The sequence below is a fragment of the Sander lucioperca genome, chromosome 3 (genome assembly GCF_008315115.2).
Source record: "Sander lucioperca isolate FBNREF2018 chromosome 3, SLUC_FBN_1.2, whole genome shotgun sequence".
In the NCBI taxonomy this organism is placed as follows: domain Eukaryota; kingdom Metazoa; phylum Chordata; class Actinopteri; order Perciformes; family Percidae; genus Sander; species Sander lucioperca.
Genome location: NC_050175.1, coordinates 32,635,389 through 32,654,970, shown reverse-complemented (window position 1 = coordinate 32,654,970; position 19,582 = coordinate 32,635,389). Strand labels below are relative to the sequence as shown.

General features: G+C 39.9%; 1 protein-coding gene across 6 annotated transcripts in view; it reads right to left on the bottom strand.

Annotated features, from left to right (window-relative positions):
• efl1 (elongation factor like GTPase 1) overlaps positions 1-19,582 on the bottom strand; it is a 165,198-nt gene that overhangs the window by 9,552 nt on the left and 136,064 nt on the right. For 3 of the 6 annotated variants that reach the window (XR_004105162.1, XR_004896948.1, XR_004896947.1), the window contains exons 22-23: positions 18,509-18,693; positions 10,442-10,998 (exon numbers count right to left, since the gene is read on the bottom strand). Coding sequence is in view for 1 of the 6 variants with exons in the window: in XM_031300981.1 (XP_031156841.1) it covers positions 10,810-10,998; positions 18,509-18,693 (374 nt within the window). In the remaining 5 variants the exon portion in view is untranslated. Of the gene's footprint in view, positions 1-9,978; positions 10,999-18,508; positions 18,694-19,582 lie in introns of those variants that run through there. The other 3 variants (XR_004896949.1, XR_004105163.1, XM_031300981.1) reach the window with 3 other exon arrangements.

Below are 19,582 nucleotides of genomic sequence, written 5' to 3'. Positions count from 1 at the left end.
TAGTGGGCGTTTTTCGGATCAGGACAGTCTTGCTATCTACCTAAGCAGAACTTGAAATCCCAGTTCCTATACACCTAGAGGTCAGTGAGCAAGTGAGCAAATATGTTTCTTGTAATTAGTTACTGTGTAATTTAACTGACCCCTAAAATGTCTTTTAAGTCTCAAATATTCACAAATGCAAACACAGTGCCTGGCCTCCTTAGCTCAATAAGTCGGTGTGGTTTGTGCAGGAGGGAGGGAGATGAATGAGGTAATGGCAGAGGTGGCCCAGCTCGGCTCGCAGGAAACAAAGGCAATTAATCTGAGAGCGGCAGCCTCCAGCCGGGCCTCCCCTTACCTCACCTCTGTGAAGCTTGCTACTGCACACTCAACACAATGCCTGCTCCGCTGTGTTTCCCACACATCTCACACATCTCTGTACTCTTTACAACCTGCCGGGGTAAAGACAGGAAGAGTTTTTTTTTTTTTTTACTGTCCATGCTCATGCTGCAAAAACAAAGAACTCCCAAGAACCGTCTGTCTCCTACAGGGGAATGCGAAAATGATTTTCTCTCTGTGCATAGCAGTATTTTGATTCAGAGCACAGTGTGGTGGAAGAAGTATTCAGGTCCCTTACTTATATTAAGTAAAAGTACTAATTCCAGTCTCCAAGTCAAAGTCCTGCATTGAAAATGTTACTTGAATAAAAGTATCATCAGGAAAATGTACCTGAAGTATTAAAAGTAAAAGTAGCCCATGCAGAAAATGCACCACGCTCTACTTTGTAGAGTACTAACAAACCCAAAAGGTAAAAGTGCTTAAAATACTGTTTAAGGCTATGAACAGGTAGTCCAGCCCAGGACGATTGAACTACATTCCACAATTCCTCTGCATTACTGGGTTTTGCCTCAGAAACAGCATTTTAGATGTCACCCCACAAGTTTTCTATGGGATTGAGGTCTGGGGATTGGGCTGGCCACTCCATAACATCAATCTTGTTCATCTGGAACCAAGACTTTGCTCGCTTACTGGTGTGTTTTGGGTCATTGTCTTGTTGAAAGACCCATTTCAAAGGCATTTCCTCTTCAGCATAAGGCAACATGACCTCTTCAAGTATTTTGATGTCCAGGGGGCCTTCTAGCTGATAGCTTTGCTTCACATAGCCTTCTTCTGATCATAACAGTACTCACAGGTAACTTTAAGTCTTCTTTGATTTTCCTGGAGCTGATCATTGGTTGAGCCTTTGCCATTTTGGCTATTCTTCGATCCATTCGAATGGTAGTTGACCGTTTTTTCCCACGTTGTTCAGGCTTTGGATGCCATTTCAAGGCATTTGAAATCATTTTGGCTGAGCAGCCTATATTTTTCTGCACTTCTTTATATGTTTTCCCCTCTCCAATCAACTTTTTAATCAAAGTCCGCTGTTTCTCAGAGCAATGTCTGGAACGACCCATTTTGCTGAGTATTTCAGTGTGAAATGCACTATAACCAGCATGCACAACATTTGCTTCCTTCCTTCCTTAAATATGGGCCATAATTGACACCTGTTTCTTCACAGAATCTATCACCTCACTAATTGAACACAACACTGCTATTATTTTGAACATGCCCCTTTCAATTACAGATTCAATTACACAGAATGAGCAGCATGCATGTCATGACTGTTGGGTCTGTTGGTTTTCTATGACGCTACAACACTTACTAGTAAATTATTTGCCATGTAGAAATATCACTTCTACCAAAAAATGTGATTTATGAGGTTAGTGATGTTGGACTGCTATTATTTTGAACACAACTGTACACAACTTAAGTAGTGTCTTTATCAGACACACATCTCAGCAGACTTGACTGCAGTGTGTGTGTGTGTGTGTGTGTGTTTTTGTATATGATAGGGAGAAACATTAAGAACCACTCAGTCAGATCACAGCTCAGGCTACATCCCTTCCTGTTGTTGCCTTTTTCACACACACACACACACACACACACACACACACACACACACACACACACACACACTGACAGGAATCTTACTCTGTGTGTCCTGACTGGTCCCTTAGTTCCTCCACCCGCCCCAAGACACCTAGACTGAGCTGTGACGCACAATGCCTTCTTCAATCAGCAACACACTCCTTTTGTGTGTGTGTGTGTGTGTGTGTGTGTGTGTGTCTTTTGTGCTCTCATATTACCTCTCTGCACACATTCATCCACACACTGATACTGATCTTGATCTTTTCTTTCTTTACTTTCTAGACTGAAATTGGGGGTTGGAGTGTGTGATGACAAGGGAGGAGAGGAGAGGACAGAGGGATTAGAGGAAACCCACAAACCTGTTTGACTGAGAGGAGAGAAGGGAACACATAGAAAATTATTTTAGTTCACTAGGCATGAGGAGTACCACACAGCCTGCTGAAACAGTTGTGTTATGTCTTCTATATTCTGTGTGTGTGTGTGTGTGTGTGTGTTGTAGTTGTAGTTTCCCCTGGGTGCGATGGGTGACGCACAGTGGTGGAATGTAACTAAGTACATTTACTCCAGTACTGTATTTAAGTCCAAATATTGAGGTACTTGTACTTTACTTGAGTCTTTTCTTTTCATGTCACTTTCTACTTCTACTCCGCTACATTTCAGAGAGAAAAATTGTACTTTTTACTCCACTACATTCATCTATTCAATTCAATTCAATTCAATTAGATTTATAGTATCAAACCATAACAAGAGTTGAGACACTTGGGACAAGTGGGTGTTAAAGGATCTATCCTGATCAAAAATAACTCCTAGATTTCTGACAGTAGTGCTGGAGGCCAGGGGTCCGTGTACTTGGTGGCCAATGGATTTTCGTTTTGAAAGGAAAAAAACAAAAACGAAAAACGGCCAGTTTCCCAATTACCATTAGTAAATAGGAAAACAAAAAACGGAAAACAACCCATTATTCGTTTTTTGTTTTGATATTAAAAAACGGAAAACGAAAAACAATCTCATTATCCGATTGTCTTTGATGTATTTGTAGATGGAATTCGGAAATTAAAATACGTGTGTATAAGTCGTATTCCTTAATTTTGCATTGGTATTTTTTCGTGACCCGGAAGTTACTCCCGCCACGCCAAGACCCGCCCTTCAATAGCATTTATTGGCCAGTACCGCCTGTAAGATCCGTTCTGTGCATGCGCATAATTACGTAGTAGAAAACTAACAATGTCCATGTGCGATTTACAGTCTATGTTTGTACCATGAGTCAACACTTTACGACCAAACATTACAACTTTTTTATTAAATATTTTTTTATTAAATCTTTATTATACAATAGTCATAGCTACAAACATTCGAAACTTGTCACTGATCCAAAACCGTGTAGCGACATCGTTGTTGTGTTGTTTACGTTAATGTTTTTACCTTTAATACTTCGTCTTGACTAATAACCATAGACTGTCTATTATTAATGCAAAGTGTAAACGTACATAAGTGTCCTTTTGAAGATGGGATGACAGCTCTCCCAGCCACCACTGCTGTATACCACTATAGTAGCTACATGCGATCTGTGATTTTTGACGTTAGAAAGTACTGCTTCGTTCCACTACAATCTAACGTTAGCATACTCATAGCTAACTATTGTAGCTGCATGCTAACGCGACATAGCGGAGCATATAGCTAGCTATGTACGTATGTAGCAGGACTTTGTACCGTAAAAATCACCAATAAAGGCTTCTAAACCAAATACTAAACAAATACAAATACAGTAAAGTGACCGGAATTAGGGGTGAAATGTCCAGCATTGAGCTACATAATAGTTTGCTAGGAGTTAGCTGGTCTCTCACAGAGATCTCATTTGTAGCCCTGTTTTACCCGATACTTTCATAAAAGTACAAACACATGAAGTGAGAGGTATACACATGCTTAAACTTTATTAAAAGCATGGTTAACCTGAAGCAGGACGGAGTCATGACTTAAAACACCAAAGCAAGGCTTCTAGCTCAGGCTAGCTAGCGTTAGCAAATTACCTTCAAAGTTGCAAAGAAATGATGAAACGTAAAATTTGAAGCCTTTATTTAATTTGCTACATGGTGTTGTACTGGATGGCCAGACGACGCTCCGTATATCATTAACAGATACTTTAGGCAACTCCAGCAAACACCTTGTAAACTTCATCTCTGCCATCATAACGGTCTACTGTCACTGTCTAATGTTTTCTTCCGGTAACCGGGAATGTCCAAACATCCTTACGCCAATGCGTGCATAGAGCTGTGAAGTTTGCCGGTGTTCGCGCAAGCGTAGAACTGATCAGGCAGTGCACAGAACGGATTTTACAGGCGGTACGGATCGGGTACTAACAAAGGAATAAGATTTATACACATGTATTTTAATTTCCGAGTTCCATCTACAAATACATCAAAGACAATCGGATAACGAGATTGTTTTTCGTTTTCCGTTTTTAATATCAAAACAAAAACGAATAATGGGTTGTTTTCCGTTTTTTGTTTTCCTATTTACTAATGGTAATTGGGAAACTGGCCGTTTTTCGTTTTTGTTTTTTTCCTTTCAAAGCGAAAATCCGTTGGCCACCAAGTACACGGACCGCCAGGGCAATGCCATCCAGAGTAGCTATATCTTTAGATAATGAGGCTCGGAGGTGTTTAGGGCCCAGCACAATAACCTCGGTTTTGTCTGAGTTTAACATCAGAAAATTGTAGGTCATCCAGGATTTTATATCTTTAATGCATGCTTGAAGTTTAGCTAACTGACTGGTTTTGTCTGACTTGATTGATATATATATATATAGATTGGTATAATTGGGTGTCATCTGCATAACATGAAAGTTAATTGAGTGTTTCCTAATAATATTGCCTAGAGGAAGCATATATAAGGTGAATAGAATTGGTCCAAGCACTGAGGTCCTGAGCCTTGTGGAACGCCATGGCTAACTTTAGCGTGCCTGGAGGATTCATCGTTAACATTAACAAATTGAGATTGATCAGATAAATAGGACTTAAACCAGCTTAGTGCAATTCCTTTAATGCCAACTAAATGTTCAAGTCTCTGTAACAGGATGGTATGGTCAACAGTATCAAATGCAGCACTAAGATCTAGTAAGACAAGTACGGAGACAAGTACTTTGTCTGAAGCAGTTAGAAGGTCGTTAGTAATTTTCACCTCTGTGCTATGATGCATTCTAAATCCTGACTGAAAATCCTCAAATAAACTATTGCTATGTAGAAAGTCACATAACTGATTAGCGACTACCTTCTCGAGGATCTTGGAGAGAAAGGGAAGATTAAATATAGGTCTATAGTTGACTAAGTTTTTTTTCAGAAGGTTTTATCACAGCTAGTTTAAATGACTGCGGTAATAACCTGTTAATAAAGACATATTGATCATATCTATTAATGAAGTGTTAACCATGGGTAACACTTCTTTAAGTAGCCAAGTTGGGATGGGGTCTAAGAGACAGGTAGATGGCTTAGCTGAAGAGACCTTTAACATTAATTGTTGAAGGATAAAAGCAGTCTAAGTATATGTCAGTTCTTGTCGTTCTTTCTAGCGGTCCTGCGTTTAAAGGTGAACCATTAGAAGTTGAGGGCAAGAGGTGATGAATTTTATCTCTGTTATAACTTTATCATTAAAGTCGTAGAAATATCACTTGAAGCTCATGAAGTCGTCACTACTCAGAGCTATAGGAATAGATGGCTCAATAGAGTTGTGACTCTCTGTCAGCCTGGCTACAGTGCTGAAAAGAAACCTTGGGTTGTTCTTATTTTCTTCTATTAGTGATGAATAATAGGCTAATCTGGCATTTCTGAGGGCCTTCCTATATGTTTTCAGACTGTCTTGCCAATCTAAACAAGATTCTTCCAGATTGGTGGTGGAAGGTCATTTACTTTCAAGTTTTCGCGAGGTTTGTTTAATTTGCGAGTTTAGGAGTTCCTTTGCTTCATCATCTTTTTTTTGAGAGGAGCAACCGAGTCTAAAGTCGTCCGTAGCAAGGCCGTAACACCTTCTACAAAATTATCAATTTGGGAGGGACTAAAGTTAACATAAGAGTCCTCTGTTATATTAAGGCACAACATTGAATTAAATGCTGTTGGAATATCTTCCTTAAATTTAGCTATAGCACTGTCAGATAGGCATCTATGTAGAAGCTTTTATCTAATTTCGTATAGTTGGGTAGTAAGAATTCGAAAGTTATAGAATGGTCTGATAATAAAGGATTCTGCAGAAATACTATTAAATCTTCAATTTCGATGCCAGCACAAGGTCAAGAGTGTGGTTAAAACAGTGAGTGGCCTTATGCACACACTGACTGAAACCAACTGAATCTAGTAGTGAGTTAAAAGCAATACTAAGGCTATCGTTGTCAATGTCCACATGGATATTAAAATCGCCTACAATAAGTACTTTGTCTGACTTAAGGACTACACATGATAAAAACTCAAAGAATTCAGATAAAAATTCAGCATATAGACCTGGAGCTCGGTAAACAACAACAAATATAATTGGCTGTAATGTTTTCCATGTTGGCTGTAGAAGATTAAGAACACGGCGTTCAAACGAGTTATAATTTAGTTTAGGATTAATTAACAGGCTTGAATCAAAGATGGCTGCAACTCCCCTTAATTTGAGTATTAATATGACAGCTCTAGTTACATGCTAGATCACCTCCAGCGTGTTAGCAGAGTGACTTTTGGATATGAGATTGCTTCACAAAAAAGCCAATACTGACAAGGCGATAAATCAGTCTAACACTAACAAGTATGTGCACGGGGAGGGACAGAGCGAAATAAAGGAGAGGTGAGTCGGAGGATGAGAGTGAAGTGTGAAATAAAAAAAAAATAGATTCATGGAAAGTGTGAGGTGTGAGGAGAGCTGGAGGAGGATGTGCTGAGGTCAGTGTAGCTCTGAGAACCATGAGTCATTATTTCTGTTTGTACATGCAAACCACTTCAGGATAAAAAACACCTGAAACATTTCGATATGCATAAGTCAGGTTGACTTTATTTCATTGCTGTAATGTGTAAACAGCCCCAGGCTGTTAGCAGAGAGCTCACCGCTGTGGCCTCCCATCCCTGATCCCCAATTTTCACCATATTTGTATTTTCCAAATAAAAAAATGTCTGCGAAATGAAATTCCTAAGAAACGAGCTCTTCAATTATGCATAGCTGTAAGTGAGTCGGCGGTGCGAGACTCACTTACAGCCGGTGCTTTTGGTTGCATTAGTCAAGGTCTCATAGGAGGAGCTCGCCAACCATTAGCAGGCAGCACCGGCAGCACGGCCCTGACAGCGGGATAAGGCTATTTGCAGGCTTTTTGAGAGCGTGACACGTGAACACATTAGACCGTGATGTGGTGTTTGATTGCATTAGTGCAGATACTAAGCAGTGAAGACGCACACAGTGGCACACGATGAAAACCATTGACCTTCCCTGGCTGATCAGCACATACTGTATTCTGTTGCTACAGTATCAGTCCCAAAATAGACTTATTTGGGTATTAACATGGTTTAAAAACGCACATGAAGTTCTCATTTTCTATGTCATCATTGGATTTTTCTGTTCATTTGACTACGCAATTCATGGACAAAATAAAAAAAGACATCCTCTATGCAGTGTTTTCCCTCGGTTTGCAGATGCACTTATTCGTCTGGGGGTTTAGGGGTCCTCCCTTGAGAAAATGTTACGTTATTCAATTTAAAAAAAAATGCAATTTGACATCATTTTGGACCATTATTACTACCATACCTGTGTCTGAAACATTGGAAAAGCTAGAGCAGATAATAAATAAATAAAACAATCAAAAACCTTGAATAGAAAAAGTCCACCAGAGACCAACTACAACCATTAGTTCTGAGAAAAGGTTAGTTTTTTCATTAGGTTAGTTTTGATGCTCACACTGACTATGTTTACACGCACATAATATTCCAGTTTTTGCCCTTATTCCGACTAAGACAATATTCCGACTAAGCTGTTTACATGGCTAATGAAGGTGAATATTCCACTAATATTCCCTTATACATGTAGCCGTGCAAAATAGGATTTTGTTGAAAGTTTACCAGTGGTGGATGACTTGTTGGAGCGTGCAAACACAGCGTCCCTCTTTTATTCCTTTAACCAGTTTCTTGAAAAGGTTGACGTTGCGATGGTTGTGCATATCCAAAAACCTGTTGATATCCAAGTCTTTGATAATGTTTAAAAGTAGCTGTGTTTGTCTTTCTTATCGGGTCTGCAGGCGTTATTATAGATCCCATGTAACTTCTAGGCAAGTCCCGCACTACAAAGCAGCCTGATTGGTTGGGGTTAGGCATTGACCTTGAGTGGTTAAGGTTAGGATAGCCGAATGGTCAGGGGATAGGACCTGAACAAATCGGGTTACGTTACCTAGAATGGACGCCTGGCCAATGGTAGTGTGTGAATGCTATTGAAGGGCGGGCCTTGCCTCGAAGTTGCGTGGGTTCCATTATAACGCGGGCTGCAGCCCTGCAAACTGTTGGCTGGTTGGTTTGTGTACAGCAAACATAGCAACGCATAGAACTGACCATAAGCCGTAAACAGGCAAGAGGCTGTAAACTGGGCTTAAACTGCGGTGAAAACCATATTCCGAATGCGCTGTATACATATATATATGTATAGTATATTTTTATACTATATATATATATACACTACTGGTCAAAAGTTTGGGGTCACTTATAAATTTCCATTCCACTCCATTCCAGACAGAATACCAGCTGAGATCAGTTGTATTGTTTTTTTAATCAGGGCAGCAGTTTTCAGATTACATTATGTGCTTACATAATTGCAAAAGGGTTCTCGACTGTTGTAGACAGAAGTGGCTGAACGCTTGAAATCCATGCTTTTTGGTCTAAACGTCCAAACTACCCATACCCAAATTAAAAGTGGTACAGCTCCCATATACTTTGACACTCAGGGGTGTGTCTGATATCATTGGAAAGGTGATTGATGTGGGTGTGTTTGTGTATTTGAGAAGTGTTGTATTTTTTAGTTTTTTTGGCTTTTTTCTTTGCACTTTTCAAATGGAAATAAAAAAACGACATATCTGTAGAAAAAAAATCATATAAAATCCATTTTTGAGCCTTTTGGCTTCTTTTCTGCAGTAAGTTGAGACATGTGGCTAATGCCCTGTGTTGTCTATCACCTGTCAGATGTGTTTACAGCAGTGTATTCTAATCATTTTACAGATGTATGACTTGAACGGAAATAAAAAACCTCCATTCTAGCCTCTGTAACTCTGTGTCAGTAAGGCCTAGAATCACCCTGACACTTGTAACAAAAACATAGGATTGTTTCCTTTCCAATGATATCAGGCACACCCCTGAGTGTCAAAGTATATGGGAGCTATACCACTTTTAATTTGGGTATGACATTTAGACCTAAAAGCATGGAATTTCAAGCGTTTCTTCAGCCACTTCTGTCTACAACAGTCGAGAACCCTTATGCAATTATGTAAGCACATAATGTAATCTGAAACCTGCTGCCCTGATTAAAAAAACAATGCAACTGATCTCAGCTGGTATTCTGTCTGGAATGGAATGGACATTTCTAAGTGACCCCAAACTTTTGACCGGTAGTGTGTGTGTGTATATATATATATATATATATATATATATATATATAAAGAATGCCTCTAAAACCCAAATAATACCAAATAATACCGGAATATCCCACGTCTTAATCAGGAAATGCTATATTTGGGAAAAGGCCTTGTTCAAAATAATTTAGTTTAGTTTAGTATATTAGTTGAACACGTCGTAGACAGTCCCCCTTAATTCACTGTACAGTAAAAGGAGCAGCTTTAGCCTCTACAGCTGATTTCCAGCTGTAGTCCCCGGCCAGCTGACAATAGGCATCCTAAAATACAATGGTTAACATAAATACTGCTGAATTAGGGCACTGGTTCCTTTTTTGGTCCAATTACGGCATTGATTTGATGTTTTTGTCAATGAAATGTATTTAACATGTTCTTAAGATCGTTGAATATAAAATGTCCACAACCAATTCCAACACAATTGTTTATTGAACTTGATCATTTACCATCCAATGGGGCCTGTACCACCACATTATGTAATGAAATGTCAAAATGTAATACTTGTACTTCATTATGTAATAATCTGCCGCATTTTGTAATAAATAATACATAATGCATGTAAGTAAAGATAAGACAAGCAATTCAAATATTTGATGTGAAATAGGCTATATTTATTACTTTTTGATGTTTTTCTTCATATGCCTCTCAAAGCCAGTAGAGAAAAAAAATACATTTTGGTTGGTTGTTACATAATGCACCATATTATTACATTTTCGTAAAAAAGTGCAACCCTTGGCATTATGTAATACTTTATTACAAAATGCGGAGACATTTGTTACATATTGGGTTCAGGTTTTTTATAACAAAATGCGGCAGATTATTACATATTGCGGTGTTATTACATAATGAAGTGACATTTTAATACATTTTGACATGATTGGTGAGTCAGTATTTACTGCCCATGCAATCTTATATTAGCCTTAAAAACTAAGGAAAACAATCAGATTTCTAAAAAAGATAACTTTGGGATACAGAATTTATTCTTTAATATTTATCATTCACCCAAATCAATCAAGACTCCCAAATATGTGTTTTCGCAAAAATGTATTCTGTCACACAAGAAGTCATCCCTGACTGTTGAATGAACAGCAGGACTGTGATGGAGGTATGAAATGAGAGAGACTTCTACATTCGGACTGGCTGTCTGTCCCTTTGTCATGTGATGGAAGAGCCCGGTCCGTGGTGAACAGGAAGTGTCTGCAGTCTCCTTGCTGGAGCTTTTTTCTGTCAGGTTTTCTTCTCTACTTGTTCTTGCCGAGTGTTCTCTGCTTCTCTGCGTGCTCGACTATCTTCTCCTCCACGTAGAGGCCTTTGCGGCGGCGGACAGCGTTCATGTATTTCAGGGCCTGGTTTGCAGAGTCGGCTTTCTCCCCGAAGTGCAGGTATTCTTCTTCTGTGGTGGGAACCCAGCATGGGTCGCTGCTGATCACCTGGGGCACAGAGAGGAGCACAGGCATGGAAATGGGATGGTCATTGATAGTATGAGACAACATTCCACATACTGAGACAGCGCATCAGGTCACACTCTGAAAGCCACTCCCACTGGGGGGGAAAACAACTCTCCACTCTTCATTGACTTCTATTGCGTGAAGGGTTCCACCTCGTCAATTCCGTCTGCTAGCAAACATAAGTTTTTATAAGCTGCCGACCCGAAAAACTGAGCTTTTTGTAAACAGATGTGAGGAATCATCAGGGAGGATAGAGGACTGCGGGATCCTGACACTAAGCTAACAAAATGTCTGACGTTAAAGTTTGCAGCAAGCATTTTGTTACCAAGTCAAATAGGCAGATGGCAGTTTAAGGCTAACTATATGTCTGTAAGTTAAGCTAACACACGTAATGTCAGCCATAACGTTACGCACGCACCCACCACGTGCAAACACACACACAGACAGAACAATTACAGTAGCAGCACAGGCAGCAGGGACCTGCACCTGGCTCTGGTTACACTGGGACAGATGGCAGAGTGCGAGCTCCAACAACAGGCGGATTACAGTAGACAACACACGCATGCGCACACGCACACAGGGATCCAGTGAGGGGTGAGGAGGGATGGGGAATCCTGCAGCTGTGCTTAACTGACTGGCTCTGGCTGGATTCATGTTAGTGTATGGCTGGCAACCTTAAAGGAGTTCTGCTGCTGAGTTAGTATGAAGGAGTAAGAAATATATGCAGCAACCAGTTCCAAAAAGAGGCCTGGAGCACAGAAATGTGCTGTGGCAGTTACCGCGTCTCTGATAATGGAGAGTTATCTTAAACTGTCAGTCACTGTGAAGTGTTGTCTTTAGCTCTGGAACTTCTGGTGCAATCTCAGTTGGAGCTTGACGAAGAGTCAGCTCGGTTAAAGAAAAAAATGATATTTTTGCAGTTTATCTTATTGACATCATTTTGGCCAACAAACCTCTATAGGCTGTGGATGCAGTACAACACTGTAGTTATTAGGGTTGGGGTTCTGAATCAATTGAGGTACCAATAATCTGTTTTTTTTTATATATTTTTTTGCCATTTTAAGCCTTAATTAGAGAGACTCAGTAAAGAGATGACAGAAAATGAGGGGAAAGAGCAATGGGGAATGACATGCAGTTAAAGCTTTAGTGCGTAACGTTTTGATATTAATTAACGTCCGTTACATTCATGCCATTGCCAAATGAGTTGTAGGGTTGCACAATATTGACAAAATGTGATATTGCGATATCGATTATGAATATTGCGATATCAATATTAATTTCGATATTTTTAAACATGTAAAATTACAAAAGTTACGGGAAAACGCATCAAAATAGATTCATAACAAATTAAAACAAGTTTTCTTACAACACAAGGTTTATTTCAACAGACTACTGTACTATTGGACTGGTACAACATGAAATAAATAAATAACGACCATGTCTACAAAACAGGACATGTTTTACTGGTTGTACAATATAAAATAAATAAATAAAGAGAACAGGACACAACTTTTCTTTCGCTTCTCTGATTCGTTCAGTTTTGTTGTCTCTATCAATTTCTTCACTTACACTGTCACTCTGTCGAAATATGTACACACGTGGTACGCAACATAGGGTTTGTCACATAGTGGACCTGTGCGCTGACGTGTACTAACATGTGCAAGTAGCACGGCAACTGTCCAATGAAACATGATCATTATAGCGTTTCAAGCGGGCTCTAAATCGAACACTAAGCCACACAGCCAACGGAAGGGACGCAGCCCTCCACAAAATAAACAAAATATTGCATACTTATTGCAACACTTTCGATATATTGCGATAACGATATTGAGTCGATATATCTTGCACCCCTCGATATAATATTGCGCAACGTGATATTGCGATAACGATATTCAGTCGATATATCTTGCACAACTATTTTTGGGGCTTTTCCCTTTTATTTTTTTTTTAAAAGTGGATAGACATGAAAGGGGGAGAGAGATGGGGGATGACACGCAGCAAAGGGCAGCAGGTCGGATTCGAACACTGCGCCGCTGCAGGACTCAGCCAACATGGGGCAAACGCTCTTACTGGCTGAGCTAGAGGCCGCCCCACACCCCTAATGAGTTGCTACAAAGCTAATTAAGACTATCAGCTCCACACAACTCTCTGTATTTCTCAGTATGACTATGTTCAGAAGATTGTGTCGTCAGGTGACTATCCCGCGCAGAAACTCGAGTGAAGATAATTACCTCTTCTGAAGAGTCCATGTTTTTTTAATCCTCCTCAATTTGCTGATGATGGCTGTGAGGTGTGGCTGAAAATCTTACTATTAATGACTACCAGACAGTAGAAGACTCTGAACAGACTTTGAAAAGACTAAAGTCTGACACCATCTCAGATCTAAAGAGAACCATCTCACTCTAATGTTAAAGACTGTCATAATATGTAAAGACTGGAGATCTTACAGGGTCACACATTGCAAGACTACAACTAGATTTGTTTTGAAAAATTTAACCAAGCTAGCTAGCTACTGCTAGCTGGTAATTTGAGGGAAAGTCGATTTCTGTTCTGCCGTATATGCAGATGAACGTCTCCAGTACCCGGAGCTCTGCATTTATCCGCCGGTAAAACTTCTGTTGGATGACGGCCTTCAGAAGGGTTGAAAATCTGCAACTTTGCCTCTTTAGCGTTTAGCTTAGCGCGATGCCATAGCAACCATGAACAACACTGTCTTTAGCCGTTTGCTGCCAGTTTGGTACTGGACGGAGGACAACCTCATTGGTTGTTGGCAATGTTCACATGAGATAACTTCACTGCCAAGACTTAAAATGTAGGACATTATATTATTATTATTATTATTATTATCGGAACGTCCAGATGAGAAAAAGACTGACTGGGACTGAGTTTTATGACCACCTTACACCAAACGATGGAGACGACGGTACTGCCCCAACTCTAGCAAGACTCTCAGGATGTCATTCCGTAATTGGAAACAGTATGCGACAGTGGAACCGCTTGAAAAGTAATTTGGTGTAAGGTTGGCATAAGTGGACTGTGAGTTACGATACTGGTCTTAACAATATAAATGAATATGAATTCAACATGCCTGACCTGGAAGCAGTCTGCTGTTTTGACCTGTCCAGAAAAACAAGACCTGCCTGTTTTTTTGTTCTAACAGAAGATGTATTTTTAGGTTTAAGGGTAGTATTTTGTTTACCTTGCATGGCAGCTGGATTCTCACGATATCAGAAGATCACGCGAGAATCGTGGGATCACATATCACACGAAAATGCATCTTCTCAGGCTTCAAGTAATGTGTTTGTGTTTGAACAGCAGCGGACTGATACAATCAGCGTCCGGTAAAGAGCTACTGGCAGCTCCAGGCGCAGTTTAGGTGTGTGAGCCGGCTGTGACTGAAAACAACAATGGCAGACGTGATAGTTCATCCAATCACCTGCCAGGTATTTTTTCAAAGTGCCTGCCCTTTTTCAAACAGTTTCCGATGTTGGCTTCTTAGATGGTTCTGTGTTAACAAACCATCTGGCTTGTCAGGTTAGTACTTCTTTGGCACCACTGCCAGAAATGGGCCGGTACTCACTTCTGATTTTTGTCCACATGAGTACCTTTACTAATCATTTTTAACAGCATTATTAATAAGCTGGCTGATATTTATACTAAAATAGGCTATATATCATGATTTATTGGGAAATACCAAGCAATTCTATGTAAAATCAGACATTCAGCACCCCCATAAAGGCAGAAGGGAATGATCCTTTGTTTCATAACCGCATTTTCAGACAATGCGATATTTCAACTGTGAGATTAGCAGTTGAATCAGGCTCCTTAGATTGAAATGTCGAATAGTCGACTATTTGGGTTCTTCACTATAAGATAAACGTATGATTATATATATACTGTATATTATGGCATGCCGTTTAGGAAATGAATATATATATATATATATATATATATATATATATATATATATATATATATATATATATATATATATTCAAATAATGTGCAATAACCCACACTGCATATCACACTGTATATAAAACCATACTTATTTTTTCATATGTATATATATATTAGTGTCTCAACTGTGCACCTTACCCCCCCTTTTCTGCACTACTTATTTTATTCCATGTTGTTTTTTTCTACGTATATGTTGGCACTGGAAAAGGAGTTGCTTTTAATCTAATTGTACATGTGTATAGTAACAATAAAAGGCATTCTATTCTATTATATATTCTATATTCTTATATATATATATACATATATATATAAACATCTAAATACAGTACAATTATACATTAGGAATAAGATGATTTTAAAAACAAACCTGCAGCACTATGATCATATAAAATGCTTATTTGAAGAGCCTGACTAATACTGAGTTTTTGAGATTGATATCGATATTATTCGAGATTTCTTACATGAACACATAATTTACACATTGTTACAAACACAAGTTCAGTTACCTATCAGATGGAATATACATACAGATATAAGCTGTGATAAGCTAATATCTGGGCAAAATATGAGCCATGCTGGTATATGGCTCAGGCTCTGTGTATTAACAGGCCTACAAAATTCAACAATACTTCGCACACACAAGCATCTCTTCACACACACAAACACATACAGTAGTTATACTGTCAGACAGATGCTTTGGCTGATCAATACAAGACTTATTCTCCAGTCTGCAGCTGAACAAAAGCTCCTTTCTGATGGAAATCTAATGTAAACGTCCCCACAGGAGCCACTAACCCTCCAGTTACACAATACAACGCTCAAAATCTGCTCTCTTTGCCTCTGCGCTCATTCATATGTTAATCCAATATCCTGGCCATATCAAATTGCTGTCAGGAAGACTGTTGACATCTGCACTAAGCAGCAGGCGAGTCCTGAAGCTGAGTGGGTCAGGGGATAGTGGGGGGCTCAGGAGCAAGTCTTTGTGAGGACGCATCGGCACACAAATCAGACAGACAACTTTTAATGAGGCAAAGACAATGGCTGCAAAACAATGTGCTGGCTGGGGGAGGGGCATGTGTGATGCAAGGTGACTATGGTTTGCTACAATTAACTTGAAGAACCAGATTAACAACCCTTTTAAATGTAATTGAGCACTGAAAACACAGAAATCAAGACTACATAAAATATATTACTGCAGTCATCAAATATTCAGCTCTGATAATGTGTGCAACGCTCCTTTTTGTATGAAAACATGCAACCGAATAAGACACAGACAAAAAGAGTAGCTACTTATTGCATAGGCTAGGTGGTGCAGGGGTGTAGAAGATTATTTCAAAGTAATTGAAAGTGATTTGGAGCGCGCTTGCGTGTCACTTAGCAGCCGGCACGCGCCCTCGGTGATGGGAAGCACAGACCTGTCTGTACTTCTTCAACAAACCTATACCTTATACAGTCTATGACCTTTACAGACACAACCGTTTCCTCGGCTTGCCATGTTGCGTGAGGGTGCTGAATGGAGCTCCGGGGGATATTTTAAGGAATCGCCGAATGTGCCGTACGGGCCACCGTACTCCGGCCGTGGGCTGCCGCTGCACATAGCTGTGTTCCTGTGTCGGGCGGCGGCACAGTGTCAGTGTCCAGCCACCAGTGTTACAATAGAAAAGGAATGAGAGGCTAGCCAAAGAGGCTAGTGAGAGTGACTGTGTTACCCGCCATTGCCGAAATCTACCCGCATTTGGTGGGTTGGCGGGTCAAGCTCTGATTTTGTTACGTGAAAGTGAAGTTTATGTGAACCATACGATATATTAATGTGATTCTGGGACTCACAGTAACTAACAACAACTACAAGTTATTTATTAGGGTGTACGTAATGTACATAAACAAGCTGACGTGACAGCCAGAAAGCAGTAATTTACACTGATAGATGTTCAATGCCATGGTTTGTAGTTTCTATGGTAACCAAAATAGTCTAAAATAGAAAATAGACCAGAAAATAGATTAGATAGGAGCGTTGTGCCACTGTCTCAACAGCCCAACTGGGTAACATTATATATCATATATCATATCATATGCGCGTTGGCATTTCACGCCTTGCCATCGTCCATTAATACCTGACAATGGACACCTCGAAGGGCATTAACCCGCTTATACCATGGTCACTTGCCAAATTTTAAATCAAATCAAACATTAATTCATACTTTAATACGTTTTACAATCAACATTTTTTTGGGGTTTGACTAATACCTGGAACAATCATTCCCATCCCATAAGATTCTTATGCAATGCAAATGTTGTTCACTGCTCCACAGAATAGAACGGACCTTATATACGACTTGCCACCATTAGCAACCGGAGATATTTATAGTCCGCTCAGCTCGTAGAACCCTTCAGCTCAGCTACGAGCCAGAAAGCTAACGCTATGCTAGCAAGACCCAAAGTCAATAACATTGTGTATAGTTGGCAATCAGTACAAATTATTTGTCAGGATGTTTAACATCAAGACAAGCTAGATATCAGCCATGTCATTGTCCCCAAAACAATATTAAGACTTTTACGAAAAATTGTATCCGCGATGTGTAACGTTACTGTTGGCCGCAGCCTGAAGTCGCGACCTGAACAGTGAACGGGATGTGAGATAACGTTATTCGCTGTGAAACAAAGTCAGTTTAGAGCGGTAGTGTAACTTACTTCTTGCAGCTTGTGTGTTAGCGCCATCCTGTGGTGTTCAGAGGACGAGGCACTGAAGCACAATACAGTGTTGGAAATGACAGATTCACATTTCCTTTTTGTTTTAATGTAGCGCATTAATTTAGTCAGTTTCACTGGAACTCCTTTAGTAGGTGTCCTATAAAACTTTTTTTATGGACACCCTGCAGCCAATCAGAATTGAGTATTCACCCAGGCCATGGTATAAATCAAATCTATTTTATCTGTTTTTATATTCTATTTATCTAGTTTATGGTTAAAATTATAATGGTCTCATGACAGCCAATGTAAAGACCAGCCACTTAATGACAGTTTAATGTAATGGTAACACAGAAAGCTAAATAGTTTCTTAAAGTTTGATAATTAGGCCTGCCATCACATATTATTTATTTGTACAGTAATTTTTGAGATTGTTTTTATTTCTTTTTATTTGTGCTGTAATCAGGGAGTCATTGGAAAAGAGAGCTTGCTCTCAATGGCCCTCCCTGAATAAATCAATTTTATAATAATAATATTCATGACAGGTTATGTTGTCTTTGTTAATGTCAAGTTGTCATAACACAAACATCTCAAAGATTGCCAACTTTGCATTAAAAGTGTCATCATTTACCAAATGACACTTAATAACAACAGTCATGAACATTCACAAAGACTTCCTGATGTGTGTCATGTCTTGGTTATGACAGTGTCATGTCGTGTTATGACAGCGTCATGTTATGACAGTGTTAGGTCTTGGTTATGACAGCGTCAAGTCATGGTTATGACAGTGTCATGTTAGTCTTATGCACTCCCCTTCTAATAAAGTGTCACCATAGATAATATTCACCTCCCAGTGGCTGAAGACCAGCTGTGGACTGGCCAATCCGCTGGTCCTCTTGCGGATCTCGTCTGCAAATCCAAAGCTCTCGGCCACAGGCAGAACGGCCTTGATGATGAACATGTCCGTCCCTTCCTTCATCTCTTCATGGAGGACACGACCCTCTCGCTTCCCCAGTACGCCATATACTCGGCCTGGTATAGGAAGAGACGCAGGGTCAGGACACACCTGATGTACACAGCAAAACACATACACACAGATCCCCTCATGTAGCTTATGGCGTTTTTCCACTACATGGTACCTGCTCCACTCAGCTCGACTCTACTCGCCTTTTTTGGTTTTCCATTATGAAAAAAAGTACCTGGTACCTGCCAACAGGTACTTTTTTTAGTATCACCTCCGTCGAGGTTCAAAGCGAGCTGAGGCGATACCAAAACCTGCAGACAACTGATTGGTCAGAGAGAATCATCACTAATCACTGCGTCATCATTGCTAGGGACAGACAGGGGTGTCCTGAACATTTTTAAATAGTTTAGCCAGCAGTGTTTTTTTTGCTGCCCCCAGCTTCTTTTCAAACTAAATTTGTCTTCTGGCAACAGCCACATGCCGAGAATCAAAAACAACACACATTCAACGTTCTGTGTGTGTGTCGCGTTAAGTCGCGGCAGTTTCCTGCGGCGTCACTATGACGACCAGCCACGCTTGCCTTACGCATGAGGCGGTACTAAATCTGTAATGGAAAAAGGAGGACGGGGCACCGCAGCCGAGTCGAACCGAGCAGAGCTGGTACTAGCAGTTTAGAATATAGCCAGAAAACTTCAGAAACAAGTTTCATCTTTTTAGAAGTAGATTCTATCAACCTGGACACTGACTGAGTTGGAAAAATGTCTAATTAATAATAATAAAATTAATGCACTCAGTAGTCTCTCGGGAATGTAACTAGAGATGCATTAAGTAAGGGTTTATGCCCAACAAGGCGTCCATCATTAGGAATTAATGAATCATTAGGCCTGTCGCGATATGCAATAAATCAATTAATCGCATGATAAATAAAAATGAGCTCGATAATTTTTCCGGCCGCGA